This window comes from Centroberyx gerrardi, chromosome 24 (genome assembly GCF_048128805.1).
Source record: "Centroberyx gerrardi isolate f3 chromosome 24, fCenGer3.hap1.cur.20231027, whole genome shotgun sequence".
Taxonomy (NCBI): Eukaryota; Metazoa; Chordata; class Actinopteri; order Beryciformes; family Berycidae; genus Centroberyx; species Centroberyx gerrardi.
Window position 1 is genome coordinate 5,524,939 of NC_136020.1, and position 20,062 is coordinate 5,545,000.

At 45.0% G+C, this 20,062-nt stretch overlaps 1 protein-coding gene across 2 annotated transcripts in view; it reads right to left on the minus strand.

Moving 5' to 3' along the window:
* The window catches only part of celf2 (cugbp, Elav-like family member 2), a 159,036-nt gene that overhangs the window by 19,544 nt on the left and 119,430 nt on the right, over window positions 1-20,062 (minus strand). For both annotated transcript variants that reach the window (XM_078281992.1, XM_078281991.1), the window contains exons 5-7: window positions 13,984-14,032; window positions 10,062-10,196; window positions 4,129-4,208 (exon numbers count right to left, since the gene is read on the minus strand). In XM_078281992.1, coding sequence (XP_078138118.1) covers window positions 4,129-4,208; window positions 10,062-10,196; window positions 13,984-14,032 — 264 coding nt within the window. The remainder of the gene's footprint in view (window positions 1-4,128; window positions 4,209-10,061; window positions 10,197-13,983; window positions 14,033-20,062) is intronic.

Genomic DNA, 20,062 nt, shown 5'->3' on the forward strand with positions numbered 1-20,062 from the left:
GCAGACAGATAAAGAAGAGAGACGAAGGGAGAATTGCATTCGGAGGGAGAGTGTCAGTCTGGGTCTCGGCGCTGCAGTCGATTCCCCTTGAGACAGGAGCTCCCTCTCCCTCTCTGCTAAATATCTCATTACTCCAGCTGACACCCAGCAGGCGGGGGAAATGCAGCCCAGAATGAGAGCTCTACCCTGGGAGAGGGGCAGAGGGCCAGGGGCCTCTAGCTCCAGAGACGCCGGTGCTGCTGGTTCTCCCTGCAAACCGGGCTGCGCTTTAAAGGAATATGCCGAGCTTTTGGCCGTTACACGACGAGAACATAGTGTCAAAGTGTCAACTTAATGCCATCTGCTGGTTGAGTTCAAAGAAAGAAAATCACCATTCGTTTTCCCATAAGGGGATTTTTAATAATTCATCATGAATTAGCAACAGCTTTCATTTATCAGACATTTTGCAACACTAAGGCACATCGCCTATGAATAAAATGAAACAATATAATTTTTTGCAATGGCATAACAGTGTACTTGTCCAAAACAACTACAGCCACAGCACTGTATGATTGCATCGCATCTCTAAAACGAGGGACAGCAATCAAGATGGTGCTCTACATGCCATGACTCATACAGGTTTTCACCACACTGGATGCTTTTTTGATAAAATCCAAAGTATTTGACAAGGCAGCTAATGGATAAAGGCATCTTTGCTGAATGGAATTTATACATGCCCCGCCACTGGAGCTCAGTGTGCTGGAGCTCGTTGGAGTGGACTGTCGTAGTGATGCCAATTTGGAAAATACTATAGTTTTGTATTAATGCTACCAGATCATTTGAAACACTCAGAGTATGATCAATCATAGGAAATAGAGGTTTAATCACACCTCATGTTGTGTAATATAAAATGTGGCAACCATCCAATTCATTTTGATGGCCAATTTTAATGCAAACAGCAGGGGGCGACAAGAAGACTCCCTGTAGACACCAGTAGATTGTTTGCTCCAGTGCTCCATGCTAACACTTTAGCATACACTATGTTGAGGGATAACAGGCAACTAGCATTGTCCAAAGTAAGAAGGCTGACTTTTTAGTGGGTTAGGGTTAGAAAGTGTAAATGTTTTTTTATTATATGGCCAGTAGATTGAGAAATTTACTCATTAACTCAATACAGCTGATGCAGAGGCAATTTATTTTTGGAACTATTTCAGGTAAGAGTGACTTTTAACTGTACGCAGTGTCCCATTTCCCAACACTTTCACTTCCTATGGAAACAAAACACTCCAAGTCTCACGGGAAGAGAAACCTTTCCACAGGGAAAGCAGTCCTTTCTAGTTCAAAACACTGTTATTTTTTGTATCATATTTCATATCGTGTTTACCAGTCTCCTAGACAAAACTGCCGGATTTTGGTCACATATCTTGAAAATTGCTTACAATTTAGCTTCTGAGCTGCTACAAGTTCTCATTGTCTCCCTTCTGAGATAATGCTAGTCGCCTACTATCACTCAACATAGTGTATGCTAACGTGTTAGCATGGAGCACCAAGCCAGTGATCTACCCGGGACACATGGATGATTTTGGCGTCTATGCTTTCATCGCTTAACAGGTAAGTTGTCTAACAGGCTAAGAGACCGTCTGTGGCACCCATAGGCTGGAGACAGGCTGAACCTGCGTCTCTGCCAGAACGCACTCCGGTAATAAACCCCAGTTCGGTCCGCTGACGTCAACTCTCCAAGACAACCGTGAAGAGAACATTACACATCATTTCCCATCTCTTCCAGCAGCACTCAGAAGTGCTGAGACGCAGGCTACACACGCAAACTGAACTTATAAGCTCCGGCCCGTTTACCTTGAAAATCAATCCGGCGCACCTTTCAAGAGAGCATCATTTATATAAACCCTCTTCTTTCTCTCAATTATTTTGCTCACATGGCCTTTAAATGTCTCGCGCACTTTCTCTGTGGTGTGACCCGTGTGGCCTCGCAGTACTTACAGGAAAGCAGGACTCCCCATTAACTAAGACAGATAACACAGACAGGCTGTGGCTCATGCTATTAGAAACATATGGCATCCTATACGGCCCTATATGGTGTCGTATATATGTCTCGTATACAATACAGCGGCCGCTCATTAATCTAATCCGGACTGGTTTTCTGGCTGTAACGTTGCTATATTTTCTTTCCAGTGTCAGTCTCTCCATCTTTGTATCTCTGTACGCTGTTCCATTAAGTTGACAGATGTGTTTGTTCACTGTTTAAACAGACACCGCTATGTATTCTCTCATGCTCTACTTAAGCTCTTGTCTAAATGCACTTGAATGCGTGTGCGCTTGTGTGTGTGTGTGTGTGTGTGTATGTGAGTGCGCGATAATGTGTGAGTGGGCCTCTAGTCTCATCTGCAAAAGAAAAGGAAAAAAAAAAATGGCTGGAAACAGAAATCAGTGTTGATGGAATGCAGCACATGGGGAACAGCCTCTAAGCACAGCGGCAAATGAGTCTTTATAGAGGGAGTGAATAATGTAAAGCAAAGCACAAATCAGCAGCTACACAGAACACGAACGGGCGCAAATACAATCGAATGAGGCCGACCCACTTCTCTCCCATCCATACTCTTATGTGCAGGCGTGCATTTGTGTGTACGTGTGTGTGTGTGTGCGTGTGTGTGTCTTTACTGGTTCGACAGTGAATTACCTGTCTCGGTCATATCCACTTTCATTACGGCCTGACATTCATGGAGCGTGTGTGTTTGTGCGTGTGTGTGTGTGTGGGAGTGTGTGTGTGTGCGGGAGCGTGCGAGTGTGTACCTGAATGTCACAACATAATGAGAATGGATATGACAGTGACAGGGCCATCAACGAATGGAACACAGGCTGTCTCCCTCTCTTTTCGTGACATGCGGCGCGGACGTGCGACGCCACACGCACACACACATACACACACACACACACACACACACACACACACAGCCACGCAATCTTGCTCTATCTAAGACAGTGTGGTGCAATAGAGCCAAGACAATAACCAAACTCTATTTACCAGGCCTCATTCCCTCATTCGGACCCGAAGTAATTACTTTTAAATTGCAAAACTGAGGAACATTAACAAACGGATGCGGCAATTTAGGTCCGCCCGAGGCCAGACAGCTTGTTTTCAAATGGAAATGAAGGTATTTTGCCATTGTCCACTGCAATATCGTTGTGTTATGGTTTAAGGCTTTTCTGTGCGCCTGATAAAAGCAAGGGACACTGGCAGTGTTTACCAGGCCTATTGTGGCAGACGACTGCTCAGAGCGAGGATAATTCTAGCTTAATACTAACGCTGTCGGAAGAGAGTGTCACTCCTTATACTCCGAAAGACAGACACGCACTGCTGCTCAGCCATATAAATCAACACAGACACACAGCTGATATTCACAGTGCGACAACATAAACAGCAGGTCACGTATGCGCGCGCACACACACACGCAGACAGACAGACAGACAGAGGGAGGAACGTTCGTTTTCCCATGTCAGGGTCAGAGCACATCAATAGCAGCCATGATTATCATGATCATCTATAATGAGGGGGCTACAGGGGTGAATGCCACTAGTCCTTTTTCTTTAATACAGCCTGTTATTATCACTCCCTGTCTTTCTGTCTCTCTCTCTGACACACACACACACACACACACAGACGTTGGCATACCATGTAATTCTCTCCCAATCACAGCCCTGTCGTCTTGCCCTGTCACCGGCCCTACAATGTTGACAAGGGCGCCTAAACCTGGGGAACACAAAGGCACTGCGGCCGGCCCTCATCGTGGCGACACTGGGGTCCCAGTGCCACTGATGGAGGTCCTGTCTAAATTTGGACTAGTCTGTAACACTGGCTGTGTGTCAGAGGTGCTGCCTTTTTTGTCAAAGAGATGATTGCTGTTTGCAGGGTTCGTTTTTTTTTTTTTTTTTTTTTCATTTTGTGGTTTCAAGTTTTTTAGACATGTCTGCTTTGCTCGACTTTGTCCTACTTTGAAAATTTGTAGCGAAAAAAAAAACGGGGGGGAGAACAAGGATGTGACAGCATTGATTCCATCACAAGTTAGCAGAGAGGATGAGAGAGAAAGAGAGAGAGAAAGAAAGAGAGATCAAGAAAGGGCGAGAGTACAGTACCTCCATAGTCTGAGACTGGTGCATGGCTTTGATTGCATTCTGTGCCATAGCTCTGGTAGAAAACGTGACAAACGCACATCCTGTAGGGAGGGAGGGAGGGAGGGATGGAGGGACAGTGGAAGGGTGGGGTGGGAGGGGGGGGGGGGCAGAAGGGGAGGAGGAGGAAGAGGAAGAGGAGGAGGAAAGACAAGAAAGAACAAAACAAGACAAAAGGGTTGGACACGTCGTTATAAAAAACCCAAAACAGAGATTGATACAGAGAACAGCTAACAGGCGGACAACAGTGTTCTCAGTCGCTGTAGGAAACAACAGCCAAAAAAAACGAGCACAGTGTCATGACAACCACAAGCACAACCCCGACCCATCCCATCCACAGCCGCCATTGGACCATCTGAGACCGCCACGATCAGCACTGGGCCTTTTGATTGGTCGGGGGTTTTCTGGGGGGGGGCAAATAGGGATTGGCTGTTGACGCCTTCAACGCCAATAGTAGGGGTAGTTGAAGCACCTTGCCCCCCCCCATCTCTTTCTCTCACCCTCTTTTATTTTTCCACAGTCTCTCGCTCCTACGCACTGACAGAATTAGTCATACCTGACTTCAAGCGCTCTCTCAACAATGTAAATCAGTCCAAATTTGCATGAAAGCGATTTGAATTCATTTGGGCCTGTATTGTGTGTCTGATTGGGTGCCCTCTTTCTCTTATTGTACAACAGGAGAGCGGTATGTGTGTGTGTGTGTATGTGTGTGGGGAGGGGTGGGTGCGGCTGGGAGACGGCGAGCTGTGACAAAATATCCGCAGGGGCTCAGGAAGAGGGGGAGCATGAAAGGAATCAGATAGAAAATCATATTAATTCAATCCAAAGAGAGACGGGGAGAGATGGGAGGAGGTGTGGGCCCCCTTGTCTTGCCGCCTCCCTGATTGACAGTTATTTTAGCCAATCAAGAATGGACAGACATTATAGCCGGAGGCGGTTTAGGGAGGGGGGATTTGTTATTGGGCTGTGTTTGGTTGTATGTGGGTTGGGGTGATGCAAGGTTGTGTTTTGTCTGGCTGGTTAGGGAGTGATTAGAGGAGATAATGTGAGAAGTGCTTCAACAACCCCCTAGGCTAATAATATGCTAACAAACTCACCAAGCTATGGTAGCACAGCCAGCCCTGAACTGATTACACACACACACACATGAACACACACATGCTCAGGTTGGCCGGCTGACTGGCTCACGGTTTGGCTATAGAGGCAAAACTAATAGCCGAGGTCATCAGATGGACTGGCCCTGGCTGTGTGGACGGGATGAAAGGGTAGAGAGAAAAAGAGAGTTTGTGAGGAGGGAGGGCAGCGTAACGCAACACAGACAGAGAGAGACGGAACAAAGGAGAGATGGTGAAATGAAGGACAGACGTAGGGAGGAATAGATGCGATCATTGTCCTTTTCCACCTCTATCAAAAGCCTGCTGTTGCTGTGATAGAACTAGGCTGAGGGTGAGGGATGGGCAGTCGTTCTCCAACCTACACCCACTAGACACATTTGCTACAGTGCTTTTCCCTGAGAAATGAGAAGCCTGTAGTCAAAGAGGCCATGCATGGCCACAATAATATTTTAATATCAGGGATATGATGAAGGGTAAACCTACCTACCCACATTTTTGTTTGTGAAATAGAGTGTATCCACTTTCTTAGCCTGACATAATTCGCTATGTACAAAACAGCTTTGCAATCTGTTTTGAAATGATATCACAAAGACATTTAGCTACCAATATTACATAATGATGCAGTTAGCAACTATGGATGATATGGATGTTATGGACTTGCTTTTATGTAATGATCTTTTATCAGCTTTACTCCATTGTAAAGCACTGTGTAACTGTGTTCTGAAAAGTGCTATGCAAATAAAGTTTATTATTATTAGATTAAGTATACAAGAGTATTAAACTGATGTAAGTTACATGAAAGTAGGTAAATAGGTTATTTGGGGAAAAAATGTAAAGGAGTGCTTTGCTGAAAATATAACTGATTTTGCTTATATTGGTGGTTGTTTGTCTTATGTCTTACCACTGCATCACTGATTTTAATATTGAAGAGCTAAGAAGGTAATACATAGGGAATGAAGGTTATCATAGTTTGTGGCGCTGACCTAGTAAACATTTTGATGTGTCCTTTCCAGCGCCATGCTGTGCTAGCTGGTATTAGATAGGACAGTGGAAAAGGGGTCATTTTTCAACTGATTCAGGGGACTGTCTATTTTAGATGGGCCACAATCTGTCATTTAACTGCTAATTTTCCGAGAGGTTGTCCCGTCCTCTGTGAAGATGTGCTGCCCCAGAACTAGACCAGTTCTGGAGGGGGCTTCCATTTGGGTTAGCCCACAGTCCTGATTGGCAAATTGGGTCCTCTGTCCGCTCTCTATTTATAAACTGGTGGGCTATGCTGTCTTTGGCTGGCAACTGACAGAAACTCATGGGTGTCTCTCCAATTAGCAGACAGAATATGCCTTTCCTCCAAAATACATATCTATCTGTAGCCTGTTTCTCCAGCTTGATCCTAGCAAAGCTCCTAAATAAAGCACTCCTCAGTACCCGAACATGGATTCATTAATGTCAAAGCTGATAATAAAGAAAAAAACTCGGAGAAAAAGCCTCCCTTTCTTCCGTGGCTGGTTGGTGCGTGTCTTATTTTTCACGGTGGAGAGATGGGACGTGGCTCGAGCGCTAAAAATACCTCACGGGCCGCATTCTGTCGTCAGTGGAGAACCAAACAGTCCTTTAATGAAAGTAGGGTAGCTCCCCAGGCCCAGCCATCCACCAGTGGTGTGATCCATATTTTATTAATAGCGGGGTGGCGGAGCGCTCTTCTGATTGATACCACGGTTTAATAGGAGCTCGGCAGTGTGGCTAGGTGGGACTGAGGGCCTCTGGGACAGGCAGGCTTGTAGAAATCCTTGAGGGCCTATTTAATTTCAACCTGGTTGGGGTTGTTTATTTACTAGCCTGCCCCAAGCTGGACTACCAGCATTCTCTCTCTGACTGCCATCGGCAACTAAGTGGTTCATATTAGTTTAACAGAAAGGAGGATGTGGCCACCGCATCTGAAATATTTATGAGGACAAAAGAGAGAAGCAGAAAAGGAATGGGAGAAGGAAACAGGGAGGGGAGGGAAGGAGGCCGATGTCTGGGAAAAGAGGACAAATTGATCTAAGAGAGGATTCTAGGACAGGGTGAATAGATAGTGGAACACTGATGAGGAGAGACAGTGGAGATGCTGTTTGGAGGAGCAAAGGAGCATGGGAGTTTGAGTTTCTAGATTAAAGAAAAGGAGATAGAGGGAACCTTGAGGAGAGAGAGAAGAGACATTGAGAATATAACACACGAGTCAACAGTAATAACATCCATAACAACGTCCGACGAGCACAGAAAAAAATAGATATACATGACCGACAGATCCACACCAAACCTGCATGGACGATGACAGTGACAGTGAGGAGGAAGAGGAGGAGGAAGAGGGGAACAGACAGTTTGGGTTTTCGAAAGCCTCCACCATCTCTTCGGCACATAGAGAGCACAAAGGGGACGGGAGGGTGGGGAGGTGGGTCGGGTTGGGAGTAGTGGGAGGGAGGGGAGGGATTAGGTGGGGGGAGTAGGCAGGTGTGTGAGAGGGGGCTGATGATGGAGGAGGTCCCTATGTAACTGCAAGGGCTCCTGTATCGCATTGCGAGAGCTGCAATAGTTGAGATTGGACTGATAGATGAGGGGGTTGGTAGTTCTACCTAACCGGTTGGGAGGACTCGCTAGATCTGGTTCTACATGGATCTTTTGATGCACTGAAACGTTTACTTAGGGCGTTTTCACACCTAGTTTAGAGCAGTTACTTTGAAACCTTGATCCCTTTAGTTTGGTTCATTTGAGAATGCGAGAACACAGCAATCACAGTTGGGTATAGACCAAACCAATCAACCTTATTGATAGGTTTCTCTGTACGTTTCCAAACCAACCCTGGAGTGCTTTCTTTGGAGTGAGAACATGATCCGACCGTGATCTGAACCAACTACAAGAAGCACTGTGCATTGTGGGTTAGGCACGCTGTGGATATATGGATTGAGGATGGGTTTTATGGGTGAAGGAATTTAGGCGCTCATTAGAGCGTGCCTTCCCCTGTGAGCGTCCTCTTCTTCAAATCAAGTAAAGCAACCCATTGTTTTTGAGATTTCAAGACACTCAAATTCATCATTGTGGTCACATAACAGAGGTAGATATATGAAGCAAAGAATGACAGGAAATGCAATGATCCACAATCAAAGCTAATGCCGATGGTTCATTGAAGGTCCATCCATCTTTCATTGATCCAATTAAAGAAATGACTGCATCAATTTGGCTTTTGTTGACAATTATGGGTTGCTTACTGAACCAATGCCAAAATTCAACAAAGCAACAACTTGGCCCTAATTCGAACCAAAGCCAACGAACTGTAGGTTTGAAAACGCCCTTGGTTTTACTATGTAAGTATCAAAGAGCTTTGTACTGTAGCTGGCTTACGGTAAGGCTACACTGGGAAGACATGGAAGGGCAAGGATATGGACGGTGGTTAGGGGGACAGCGGAAGAGGAGGGTTAGAGGCTGGGGCTAAGGAGAGAGTGAGCAAGAGAGGGAGAAAGAGAGAGGGAAGAAGAGATATATAGAGAAAGTATGCATTCACAGTAGCCCTAACAGCCTTAAGATGTCGCTCCAATTCAATTGCATTTACTTGCATCTTGAGTCCCAACGCAACCCATTCAACACGAGAGAAATCTTGACCACGTACCAAGAAGCGTCTGGTTGAAAACAGGTTCTGATACGATGCCTGTCTTGTTGAGTATACATAGACATATATGTGAAAAATGACCACTCAAAAGTTCAATTTCATTGTTCGGATCAACTTAGAACGTAGAACAGACCACTCCATGTCCAAGAACACCACTTCTGATGGACCTGTGATTTGCGGAAAAAGCATGCAAATCAAGGCCATACAAGGATATTTATCGGGTTTGTTGGGTTTGTTTGGTTCGTGTATCACTCTTACTTCAAGTTTTGCTCTTTGCATGCTAGACGCAGCGCTAGGTCGCACCGCAAAGTTGTGGATGACCGAGCTTAAGTGGTAGGGTGAACAGTGGACTTGGACATGGAGTTCTCGGTTTCTGAGACAGAAGTTGATTTTAAAACTACAATATGCAACTTTTCATCGTGAGCCAGCTATGTGTATTGTTAGTCCCGCCCTCCTCCCCCTCAGTTGGGCAAATTCCCGCCCCGACACTTGTCACTCGTCTTGATGAGCTGTCTACCTTGAAACAGCATCTAGCCTGAGGCTGAGGTAACCCGCATGTTCACCGTGCTTTTGAACGGGTCTTGTCTGCTGCATGTTTAGCTTCGCTGTTCTTTTGTTTCTTACTGCTTTCCGCAATTATTGTTGTTGTTGTTGCTATGACTACTTTTCATTACAGGACACGCCCATACGACACGCCCACAGCAAATGGTATTCGCCCCAAAACGTCTCCAACAAGCCAATTTAAAGCAAACCAGGGGATTTAATTATGTATATACAGGGTCACAGACAGGGACAGACTGATAGAATATAATGTACCCTATTTATTTATTACTATTTTAAAGTTAAAAAGCTGCATATTACAGCTTTAACAACCAAACTGACATTTTGAATTTTCATTTTTCACATATGTCTGTTTTGTAAATACTCAAGGAGGAAGACATCACATCAGATTCTGTCTTTGTGCTTCTTGCCATGCAATATGAGATCAAGATTTTCCTCCTAGGCTTTGAAGCAAGTAATGCAATTAAATGCAACTGATTTGCAGCGGCCATCTTGAGGCTGTTGGGGCTATAGTATTCACAGATGAAGTGTGTTAAGTGTGTTCATGGATGGAGGAGGGATCGGACCGACACACACACCTCTGCTGAGTCCGTCGGGCCCTCGGAGGATCCGGCACTCCTCGATCTGTCCGAATGCCGAGAACATCACCCGGATGTCGTTCTCATTGCACTTCTTCGACACCATGCCGATGAACAACTTCCTGTCCTCCACCGCTGCGGGGCCAAGAAGAAGAAGAAGAAGAAGGAGGAGGATGGGGCAAGTAGGGGGAAATGGATGGGGAGGGAGGAAGCAGAAAGAAAGAAAGAGAGAAAAGAGGGAGAGACAAGAAAGAATGGACAGAAGAAAGAACGAGAACAAGAGGGAAAGAAATAAAGAAGCCAAGAAACAAATGGAATGAACAAAAGAAAGAGGGAGAAAGAGGAAAAAAAAGGGATGTGACAGAAAGAAAGAAAGAAAGAAAGAAAGGAAAAGAGACAAAAGGAATGAATGGATGAAAGAGAGAAAGAACAAGACAATAAATGAAAGAGAGGGAGAGAAAGGAAATAAAAAAATAAAAAATGGAAGTAAGAAAGCAACAAAGAAAGGAACAAAGGAAGAAGGAAAGAGAGACAGAACCAAAGAAAGAGAGAAAGAAAGCACAAAGGCAGTGACCAAAGTGACCAAAAGAAAGACAGAGAAAGAAAGAATGAAAGAGTGAAAAAGAATTAACAAAAGAGGGAAATAAAGAGAAAGAAAGAAGGAATGGGTAAGAAACCGGAAGAAGGAAAGCAACGAAGAAAGGTAGAAAGATGGAAAGAAAGAGAGAATGAAAGAACAAGCAAAAGAAAGAGTGAACACAGGAAAGAGGGAAAGAAATAAAAAAAAAGAAGGGGAAGAAAGAGAGAGAGAATTCATGTATTTCATCATGCCATCTGCGAGGCTCTGATCAATGTCTCATTATCACTTCAACACCGACCGCTCGCTGAGACTCTCCAGCTTGTCCTCTCTCACCCTCTCCCTCCCTCTGCCGCTCCTCCTCTTCCTCCTCTATCCCTCTTTTTTCCTCATCGCCACCTCCTCCTCCTCCTCCTCTGATCCCTCCCTCCCTCTCTCTCTCTTCCGCTGACACAATCCCTCCATTCCTCTTGCAACATCCCTTAGTCTAGGAAACCGAGTTGGTTGCAGGTAACGGCCAGAAACTTTCACTGTATTGTTAGTGTGTGTGTGTGTGTGTGTGTGTGTGTGTGTGTGTGAGGTTAAGTGCGAATTAGGCTGAGAGCAAAATCCTCACTGCTCGCAGAAACTGTGTGTGTGTGTGTGTGAATGTATGCATGTGTGTGAGTGTGTGTGTTTATGTGTTCCCCCCACATTCAATGTAATGCTAATCCAATTCATTTTTAATGAGGAAACTGTCAGCTCTTACCGCGAGGCGAAAGAGATAAGCGGTCTGTTGCACTCTGGGAAATCAATAGCACACTTGTTTATTTTGCTGTTTGAATTGTTTGTGTGTTTAAAAAAACAAACCGTCGGGATATGCCGCCAAGATAAGTGTTGTTTCAAAAAGCTTTAACTCCTTTGTACACAGTGTGTGTGTGTGTATATGTGTGTGTGTGTGTGTGCGCATCACTCCAGAGGAAGATTACCACAAGTCTAACAGCAATGTAATTAATTTACTCTGTGTCGATAGAAAAGAAAGAGAGGAGATATTGTTACAATTGACTGTTTCTGTTTTTCGGACGAGGCGGAGAGGCAGGCGGGCGGGCGATAAGGCTCGGGAAGCCGGCTCCGGGCTGATCTGGAGTCAGCTTTCCATCCTGGGATGAATTGGGGGCCGGAATCACGCTGGGTTTCGACGACAAAAGGACGGGAACGGATGCGGTATCTCGCTCCATACTGTACATCTCTCCTCCCCTCCTTCCGTCTCCTTCACACCATTTGATTGACTAAACTAATAAACCTCCGAGCGGCCATTCGTCATCGTTACGGCGACTCTAATACCAGGTTTATTAAAGGTCATTACCATTAAGTGGATGGATATGTTTCGTATGGCCCCGCGCTATATTTCACTACCCCGGCTGTGAGCAGCAGTCGCTTTATTAAGTTCTACCGTCGTTACCTCGCCGGTTGTGTCTTATAAAGTCGGATTTCGCCATATTTCAGCGGGGTAGATGATAGCTTTATAAGGATCTCTCACCGGTCTTGCTTGATGCTGTGGTTTTATTGTATTTCTCTGCAGTGGACAATTCTGGAGCTGGTGGCTTGTGGCGCTACTGCATTTCACTGTCTGCAGGTCAGCCATCAGGTCTCTTTCTGGATCTAAACCCGAAGCTATGGCCTAAGTCTCTGAATTTAATATCATTCGCCACCAAAACCTCCAAACCCGCTCATATAAATAGACTAAATTCGTGTGTTATTTGATCAGTGTGATAAATTACCAGACTATCAAATTAAAGGGAACATTGTTCCTGAATGCGCCCGTGAATTATTTTTAGATCTGGCTTCCAAATAGATTTCTGCCAGTTTTTGCTTGATCTTTACATTTTAATGATTAAAATGACAAGATCAAATTTGGACTCAATTAGGTCAAAGCGGATGCCACACCTTGCCATACCCACTTGACACCTACTGTATGATTTACTCTAATACTGCTACCTCCAATTCTTTCCAAGTATCCAGTATAGCAAAACAATAGTACACACACAGGGCATCTGTAGGTTTCAAAACATTTTAAGACCTTTTTAATGCTACCAGGAATTGAATTTAAGACCAATTTAACAACCAAAACAAAGAAATAAAAAGCTGGCAAAAACAGGCTGATTGAACATACATTACTGTGCAAGTCTTAGGCACCCTAGATTTTTTATATAAACTTTGTCTTAGATGTTTATTTATTTTTTTTCTGCATTAGTGTGTCAGTAGACTGCTCTTTATTTCTTTTTATATTCAAAAACATTTTTCATTTTTTCATTTCATTATTTTTGAAAGCATCTTTGCTTTATAGATTTTTTTTTTACATGTGCACAGTACAGTAGCTAATGAAACTATTAATGGGCAGAATAACACAAAGGGAGACAGGAATGGATTTAGGGACACGATGTCCAACATGTTTGGGACATTATATTAACCCTGTTCTGTATTTATCTAAGAGTGGACATGTGGGTCAAACTTAATGTGACCAACTAGAATGTCATGTAATGTAATACAATTTAAAAAAAAATAAAACCAACATTACTGCTGGTACCATTCACATCTTTTGATGAAACTACACTACAATTCATGACATTTGCCTTATTTCATTTGTCTTACTTTCCAACTCTGCCTCCATTAAATGTCACAGAATGTAAAAAAAAATCGGTCAATACCTCTGTCTAATTTGATAGCTGCAGCAAAATTAAACTTAATTAAAAACAAGCCTGGTGAAAAAAATCTTTAATTACTGTATTTAAGACATTTCAAGGCCTTAAATTTAGACAATTCAAGACTTTTTCAGAATGTATAAGGAGCTGACATTCACTTGTATATACAGCAGCTTCCTCATTAGAATGAAAAGGAATGTAGAGAGGCTTAGCATAGGAAATCAATTCAGAACTGTATCTGCAGTATGTAGTTTGGAAACGGGGTGATTCTAGGACAAAGTGTGTGTGTGTGTGTGTGTGTGTGTGTGTGTGTGTGTGTGTGTGTGTGGAGGGAGAGCGCGTACGGTATGTTTGTATGAGCGAGCAGCCACAGGGGAGAAAGACTGGTTCAGCACAAGGCCAAACACTTCAACTTTCACTGACCTCCATCCTAAGCACCTCAATAATTCATACATACAAAAAAATATATTGATATATATATCAGCATTCCCTCCCCCCTCTCTCTCTCTCTCTTTTCTCTCCATCTCTCGCCCCTTCTGACAGTCGAGCAACGAGCTCTAACACATGGCCGAGATAGCTATTACCAAGGAAATTGAAAGAGGCTATTGATGCATATGTGTGTGTGCGTGTGTGTGCGTGTGTGTGTGTGTGTGTGGCCACTCACCGTTAGATTTCTCACTGTCTGCAGGCTTCATCTGAATAGGGTGGTGCATCTGTAGGAGACAGAAACAAAAGGGGCGAAATATATTAAATGTTACACACACACACACACACACACATGTATGCACAGTCCAGTCCAGCATGTATGTTTGCTTGTTACTCTTCATAAGTGTGTCAGTGTGTGTGTGTGTGTGTGTGTGTGTGTGTGTGCAGGCAGCAGCAGAGGCGACTCAGAGGCTTAATGGAACTGATTGATCGATGCCGTTTTTTGGTATTGGGAGGTGCCAGGTCTTCTTTTATGGAAAACAAGCAAACACTTCACAGACGAGAGGGCTTTGTCACCTCTCTCTCTCTCTCTCTCTCTCTCCCTCCTTCAATCTCTCCTCCTCTGTCCCTTTTTTATTCCCTCCATCTCTCTTTCCTTTATGGGAGATTATGTGGCTGTTTGATCTGCGGAGAGACGAATGACAGTGATTCTCCAAATCTAGCCCAGTATCAATCACACTCAGAGTCAAATACCAGCCGTGAGTGTGTGTGTGAGTGTGTGTGTAAGTGTGTGTGTGAGTGTGTGTGTGCCCCGTCTTACCCATAACGCCCCTGGGCTCAGTCACGCTGTGACAGAGGGCTTTGATCTTCCAATTCTATCACACACCTTTATCCCCACTCTCTCTCTCCCTCTCTCTCCCTCTCTCTCTTCCTTATCACCCCCCCACTTTTTTTTTTTTTTAGAATCTAGTCTGTTCATCGATCCATTCCCAAACCTGCCTGATGGGGGCAGTCAACAGTGGGGGAGAAAGAAAGAAAAAGAAAATTCTTCAAATCTAGCCCAGTTTCAATCACACTCAATTACCGGCCATGATCTCTCTTTCTATATCTCTCTCTCCCCCCCCCTCTCTCTCTCTCTGTCTCTCTCTCTCCTTCTCACACACGCAAAACATCCATCTTGCACTCTCTCACCACCTTTCAAGAAAGAAAGAAAGAAAAGTAATCCAGTATCAATCACATGCAATTCCCAGCCGTGAGCTCTCTCTCTCTCTCTCTCTCTCTCTCTCTCTCTCTCTCTTTCTCTCCTTCACACACACAAAACATCCATCTTGTGTTCTCTCTTGTGCTCTTTCCCCTTTCGAGAAAGAAAGAAAGAAACTAAGAAAGAAGGAAAGAGAGATGGGAAGGAGGAATAGAGAGGTGGGATAGACAGAGAGTGAGAGAGCATCAAACAGCGAGAGAGAGGAGGGAGTTATCACAGAAAGAGAGGGAGCGAGAGAGAGAGACAAGGGATCAGAGAGAAGGAGAGAGAGAGAGAGAGAGAGAAGGGTGAATAGACAAAGAGTATTGCGTTTGGACAGTGACAGGAATAGTCGCTAACCCTCGGGCTACAGTGTCTCTAGCAGCAGCTGTACAGTATCACTAACACAAGGACAGACTCAGGGACATGGCTGAGGGAAGAGGGTGTGTGTGTGTGTGTGTGTGTGTGTGTGTGTGTGTTGGGGCGAGGGGGGGGGGGCATGTGTTTGAAGCCACGTCAAAAAAGAAAGGAAGTCGTGTCAAAGCGAACCTCGAAGTCACATTGAGTCACTCCTTGTTAATCCGTTTTAAAGTCCTCTAAAGGCAAAAAAGTACCACACACACCCACACATGTACGCACATATGCATACACACACACACACACACACACACACACACACACAGGTACAAACACTTATGTCTGGCTTTCAGGCGTCTCCTCCCCAGGTCTGTCTACCCAGAATGCCCGGCGGGCGGGCGGCGCCGTCGACGCGTTTGATCTCGGCCGGGCTCCCCGCCGAGACGCACAAAGCGGGGCTCTCCTCCGCTATCCCACAATTCCACAGTGCCGTTTCTTCTCGCCCGGCAGCCCCCGGAGCCGCGGCCTGCCATTCATTACGCGCTCACCGGGAGCCCGGCCGAGGAAAAAAGAGAAAGAGCCCTCGCTCTGTCTCATAAAAAAGCAGCCGAAAAAACGTAACTGCGTAAGCCATGTGTGCAGCCTGCCATTTAGCTTTACAAATGTCTCTGAGCTGCTTCAACCACTTCCTGTTTACTTCCTGGGTCATGTGACAGTCTGCTCTCTCTCCCTGGCCTCTGTCCCATCCCTCAAATCAAGCTTCCTCCACTTGCCAGGCCAAGAACTATAAATATATATATATATTTTTTGGTAACACTTTAATTGAAGTGGTACTCATAAGGCACCCTAAGCGCATTACAAGCACATTGTGAGTGCATGATAATTAATCAGAGCGTGATATAATAAACACAATGTGCAAAAAAAAAAGAGAAGAAATACGGGGCTGAATCATTTACCAACACACAGGATTTGATGGCGCGGCTGAAATTGAATGTAATTTTCTGATGTTTGTCTGACGATTATATTTTAAGAAAAGTTTGTCTCTGCTTGTAAAGGGGCTTCTAATCTGCTTGTGATGCGTCACAGTGCCCTTGAAGTGAAGTGTTACCGTTTGTTTTTAATCATTTTTTAGAGTACTTGAATTGCCATATTACACAATGAAGAGTTCCGGTGCTCAGTTCTGACTGGCTGGAGTCAAGCTGGAAGCTGTTGTGAAATACCTGATAAATGCGCACCTTTGAAAATTGCATATCGGTTCATTTACATATTAATGTGCTGCCCGAAAATCTCTACTCATACTGCTAGTCTACTGCTAATGGGTTGCTGAACCGCCATGTCCTTTAGCTACTGTTCAAGAACTCTTAATACTCGCTTAATATTGTTATGAAACAGCAAGAACGCTCAATATGGTCAATAAATGCTTTATTTTTAATTTATAAAAAAAAAAGAATGAAAAATGAATAAACAACATGCTTGCAACTGCATGCTTTCAGCTGCCTCATTAATATTTAAATGAACAGTTACTTGACATGCTTAATTCATTGACCCCAAGTTATGTGATCAAAGGTGTGTGTTTAACAGGGGTTTCAATCAAAACAGAGGTGAAACGGAGATATCAATTTGCCAATATATTGGGCTGATATTGGCCTGTTAATAAAAATTGGATTTCGTGTCATGTTGTCTACCTCTGATATGATGGAGGTTCCTTCATCCTCACCCTGCCTTAAGGAGCTGCTAACACACCTAACAGAATTTCATTACTCTGGGTTTCAGTGGAGAGTTTAGTGTCCCATGATGATCTGAATGCTGCTTCAGAGGCTTTTCCACCCTGACAAGGATAAAACTGTGGAAGAAACACTGAATCATTGGCATGGAAACGATCTAAAGATAGACTGAACATTGGCACAAAATACTGGCTTCGATCCAAAAAACAGATCTGGGGTCAGAGTGCGGGGGGGGGAGCCGAGCCATGATCGACCTTGTGACGTTCCAATTACAGGATCTCTTTAACCGCCTCCCCCCACCCCCATGCTGGCTCAGGCAAGGTGTCTATCTGTCGGACGAGCTGATAAAACGGCGCCCCTCCGACCCCCCCTCTTTTCCACCTCAGCTTTTATATCTTTATTATCCTCTTCGCTTGCAGACACACTCCTGCCACCTGGCCAGCATTTAGGTGATCTATGTGCCAACCCCCCCCCTCTTTTTCTCGTTAAATAGTCCCTCCCGGTACATCGAGTGCAAGTAACCCTACACTTCCTAAATGTTAACTGCTGCTCTTGGGTGAACGTTATCCCCCCTGCAGCCTTTTCTCAGCCCGCCACGGTCCGCCAGGAATGCCCCGGGCCTTCAAAGGGTAGAGGTCAACTTGTCCTGGAGCCAGAAGACTACTCACACTGGGGGATAGGATGAGTGTAGTGTGTGTGTGTGTGTGTGTGTGTGTGTGTGTGGTGGGTACGTGGTGTGTGTGTGCCCTTTGCCAGCAGTTGGCACCTTGAAAGCAACACCCGAGTTCACATGACCGGAGTGTGTGGGCCAAAAAGCAGCGGAGTTCGCATACTATGGCACCAAACACCAACAGGGTCAGTCGCTCTCTCTCTCTCTCTCTCTCTCTCTTTCTCTCTCTCACACACACACACACACACACTGAATCCGCAGACACTCTCCCCTTCCTCCTCTCTCAAGGTGTGACGGTGAGCTGCTTGCTCAAAGTCAGACAGATGGCCCTCACAGTCGGGATTCAATATCGGTGACCGGCGCCCGAGACCGTCCGAACACACACACACACACACACACACACACATACACACACTATGACCTCCAGTCGGTGACCACCATAAGGCAAACAACCGCCAATATCAACAAAAGTGACCTACATTTTCAGAGACGAATTCAGTTACTTTTTCCCATTGAAGAAAAAAATCTCAGCTTTTGGCGACGTACTTTGCATTTCTGGGTCCATTTTGTCGTTTGGTGGCGTATTTTTCTTATTCCTGAATAAGAATTCTGAATATAGACAACACGTCATGTCGAGATATTTCCAGCTACAATGGAGTTTGATAGAAGAAAACATCTCAGCGATCTAAAACAGAATCCCCCAGAATCAGTTCACTCCCATTTTCTGGGGGTTGTCTAAAGGCATTCTGGGAAATGTTTCACTAACTGAAGCGGAAATGCGAGGCAGGTTGAGGGAAAGTAGGTACAGCAAAAAAAGTACATTACAACACTTCATCACAAAATAACTCCTGGAATGCGTTGAACATCACAGATTGACATCTAACAGCATATGCAAGCATGGATTTCTCCTTTAAAAGAGCCTATTCTCACATAACTTCCATCAGTTTGATTCTACTTTCTATGATGCATCGTATGAATTTATGTCATAAAGATTCACGCTTACATCCCTGCTCACAGCACATCATATACTGTATTCATCATCGGCGTGCTGCAAAATCTCACACTCTCCTCCGACAAACACATCGATACAGACACGGCCCGACTTTTAAGTTCCCGCTCTCCTTTAAGCGAACAAACGACCATAAATCAAATTGTCCTTTACAATATCCCCCTTGTCTTAGCGCCGCTTAGCGCGCGGTTAGCCTACATTATCCCCACTTCATTTAGCTCAGTAAACAATTAACCCAGCGCGCGAGGGTGCGCGTGCGTGTGTGTGTGAGCAGAATGATGGAGGGATTTGGCATTAGCTATGCCACGTCGCGTCTCCGCACTAACTACTCTAAGTATTTAACATAGTTAGCCTGCATTTACACCACCAACACCCTCCATACAATCACACTCCCCCCCTGCCGAATCAATACGCTTAAACGCCGCCGCCAAGAAGGAGGGGTTAGGGAAGTTAATTTGAAACAAGCGATTAATATTTCTTTCGTTAAATAAGAGCACGCGCACACACACACACACACACACACACGCGCCGAGGGTCCGTGCGTCGATGAGGTTTGCCTTCCTTCAGCCCTGTTTGCGATAGCATTTGGGTTTCACTACAGCAATTACAGCCTTTAATTGAATTGATTTCGATAATGAGCCTCTGTAATGACACCGCTGTGGGAACGGCGGTGTGTGTGTGTGTGTGTGGCGTCACGATGAATGAGCTACCGTCTTTTTTTTTTTCTGGACTTAAATAATCCGTGAGGAGCCGAGCCGCAGTTAAAGACGAGGCCACACACACACATATACACACACACATGCACTAATAGCTGTCTACCGGTCAGCTGTCTTAGTTCAGCCTTTTTATAAAACACTTGTCCGAGGTCTAACCTTTCAGCTTGTTGCATAATATCCTCCAGGCTATAATACATGAATGTTTGATGACACACAGCCGGCTACATGATATATTTAATATCTTACAGTGCCGTGTTTCCGCCGTTTCGGGCTCAGCACCAGTGAACACTGTTTCCTGGGTTCTTGGGCGGGTACCGGGGTCAGGAGCCGCCGGAAGACTGAAGGGGTCGGTCCGTCTGCCTATCTGCCTATCAGTCAGTGGGAGTTACCTCATCTCTTTTCCGCGGGCCCCTGCCAGACGGCTTGTCTGTTTCCTAAGTGCCGCGCTGAGAGCTATTGTGATAGAGCAGCGATATGTGTAATAGGCTCGCACCTGAACAAACAACACACGTCCACTGACAGGCTCTGGACACCAGCCGTTCTTCCCCTCGCAGCCTCGCGTGCGCTGTTGTCAAGCGTGTCAGACACACACCTGTACACA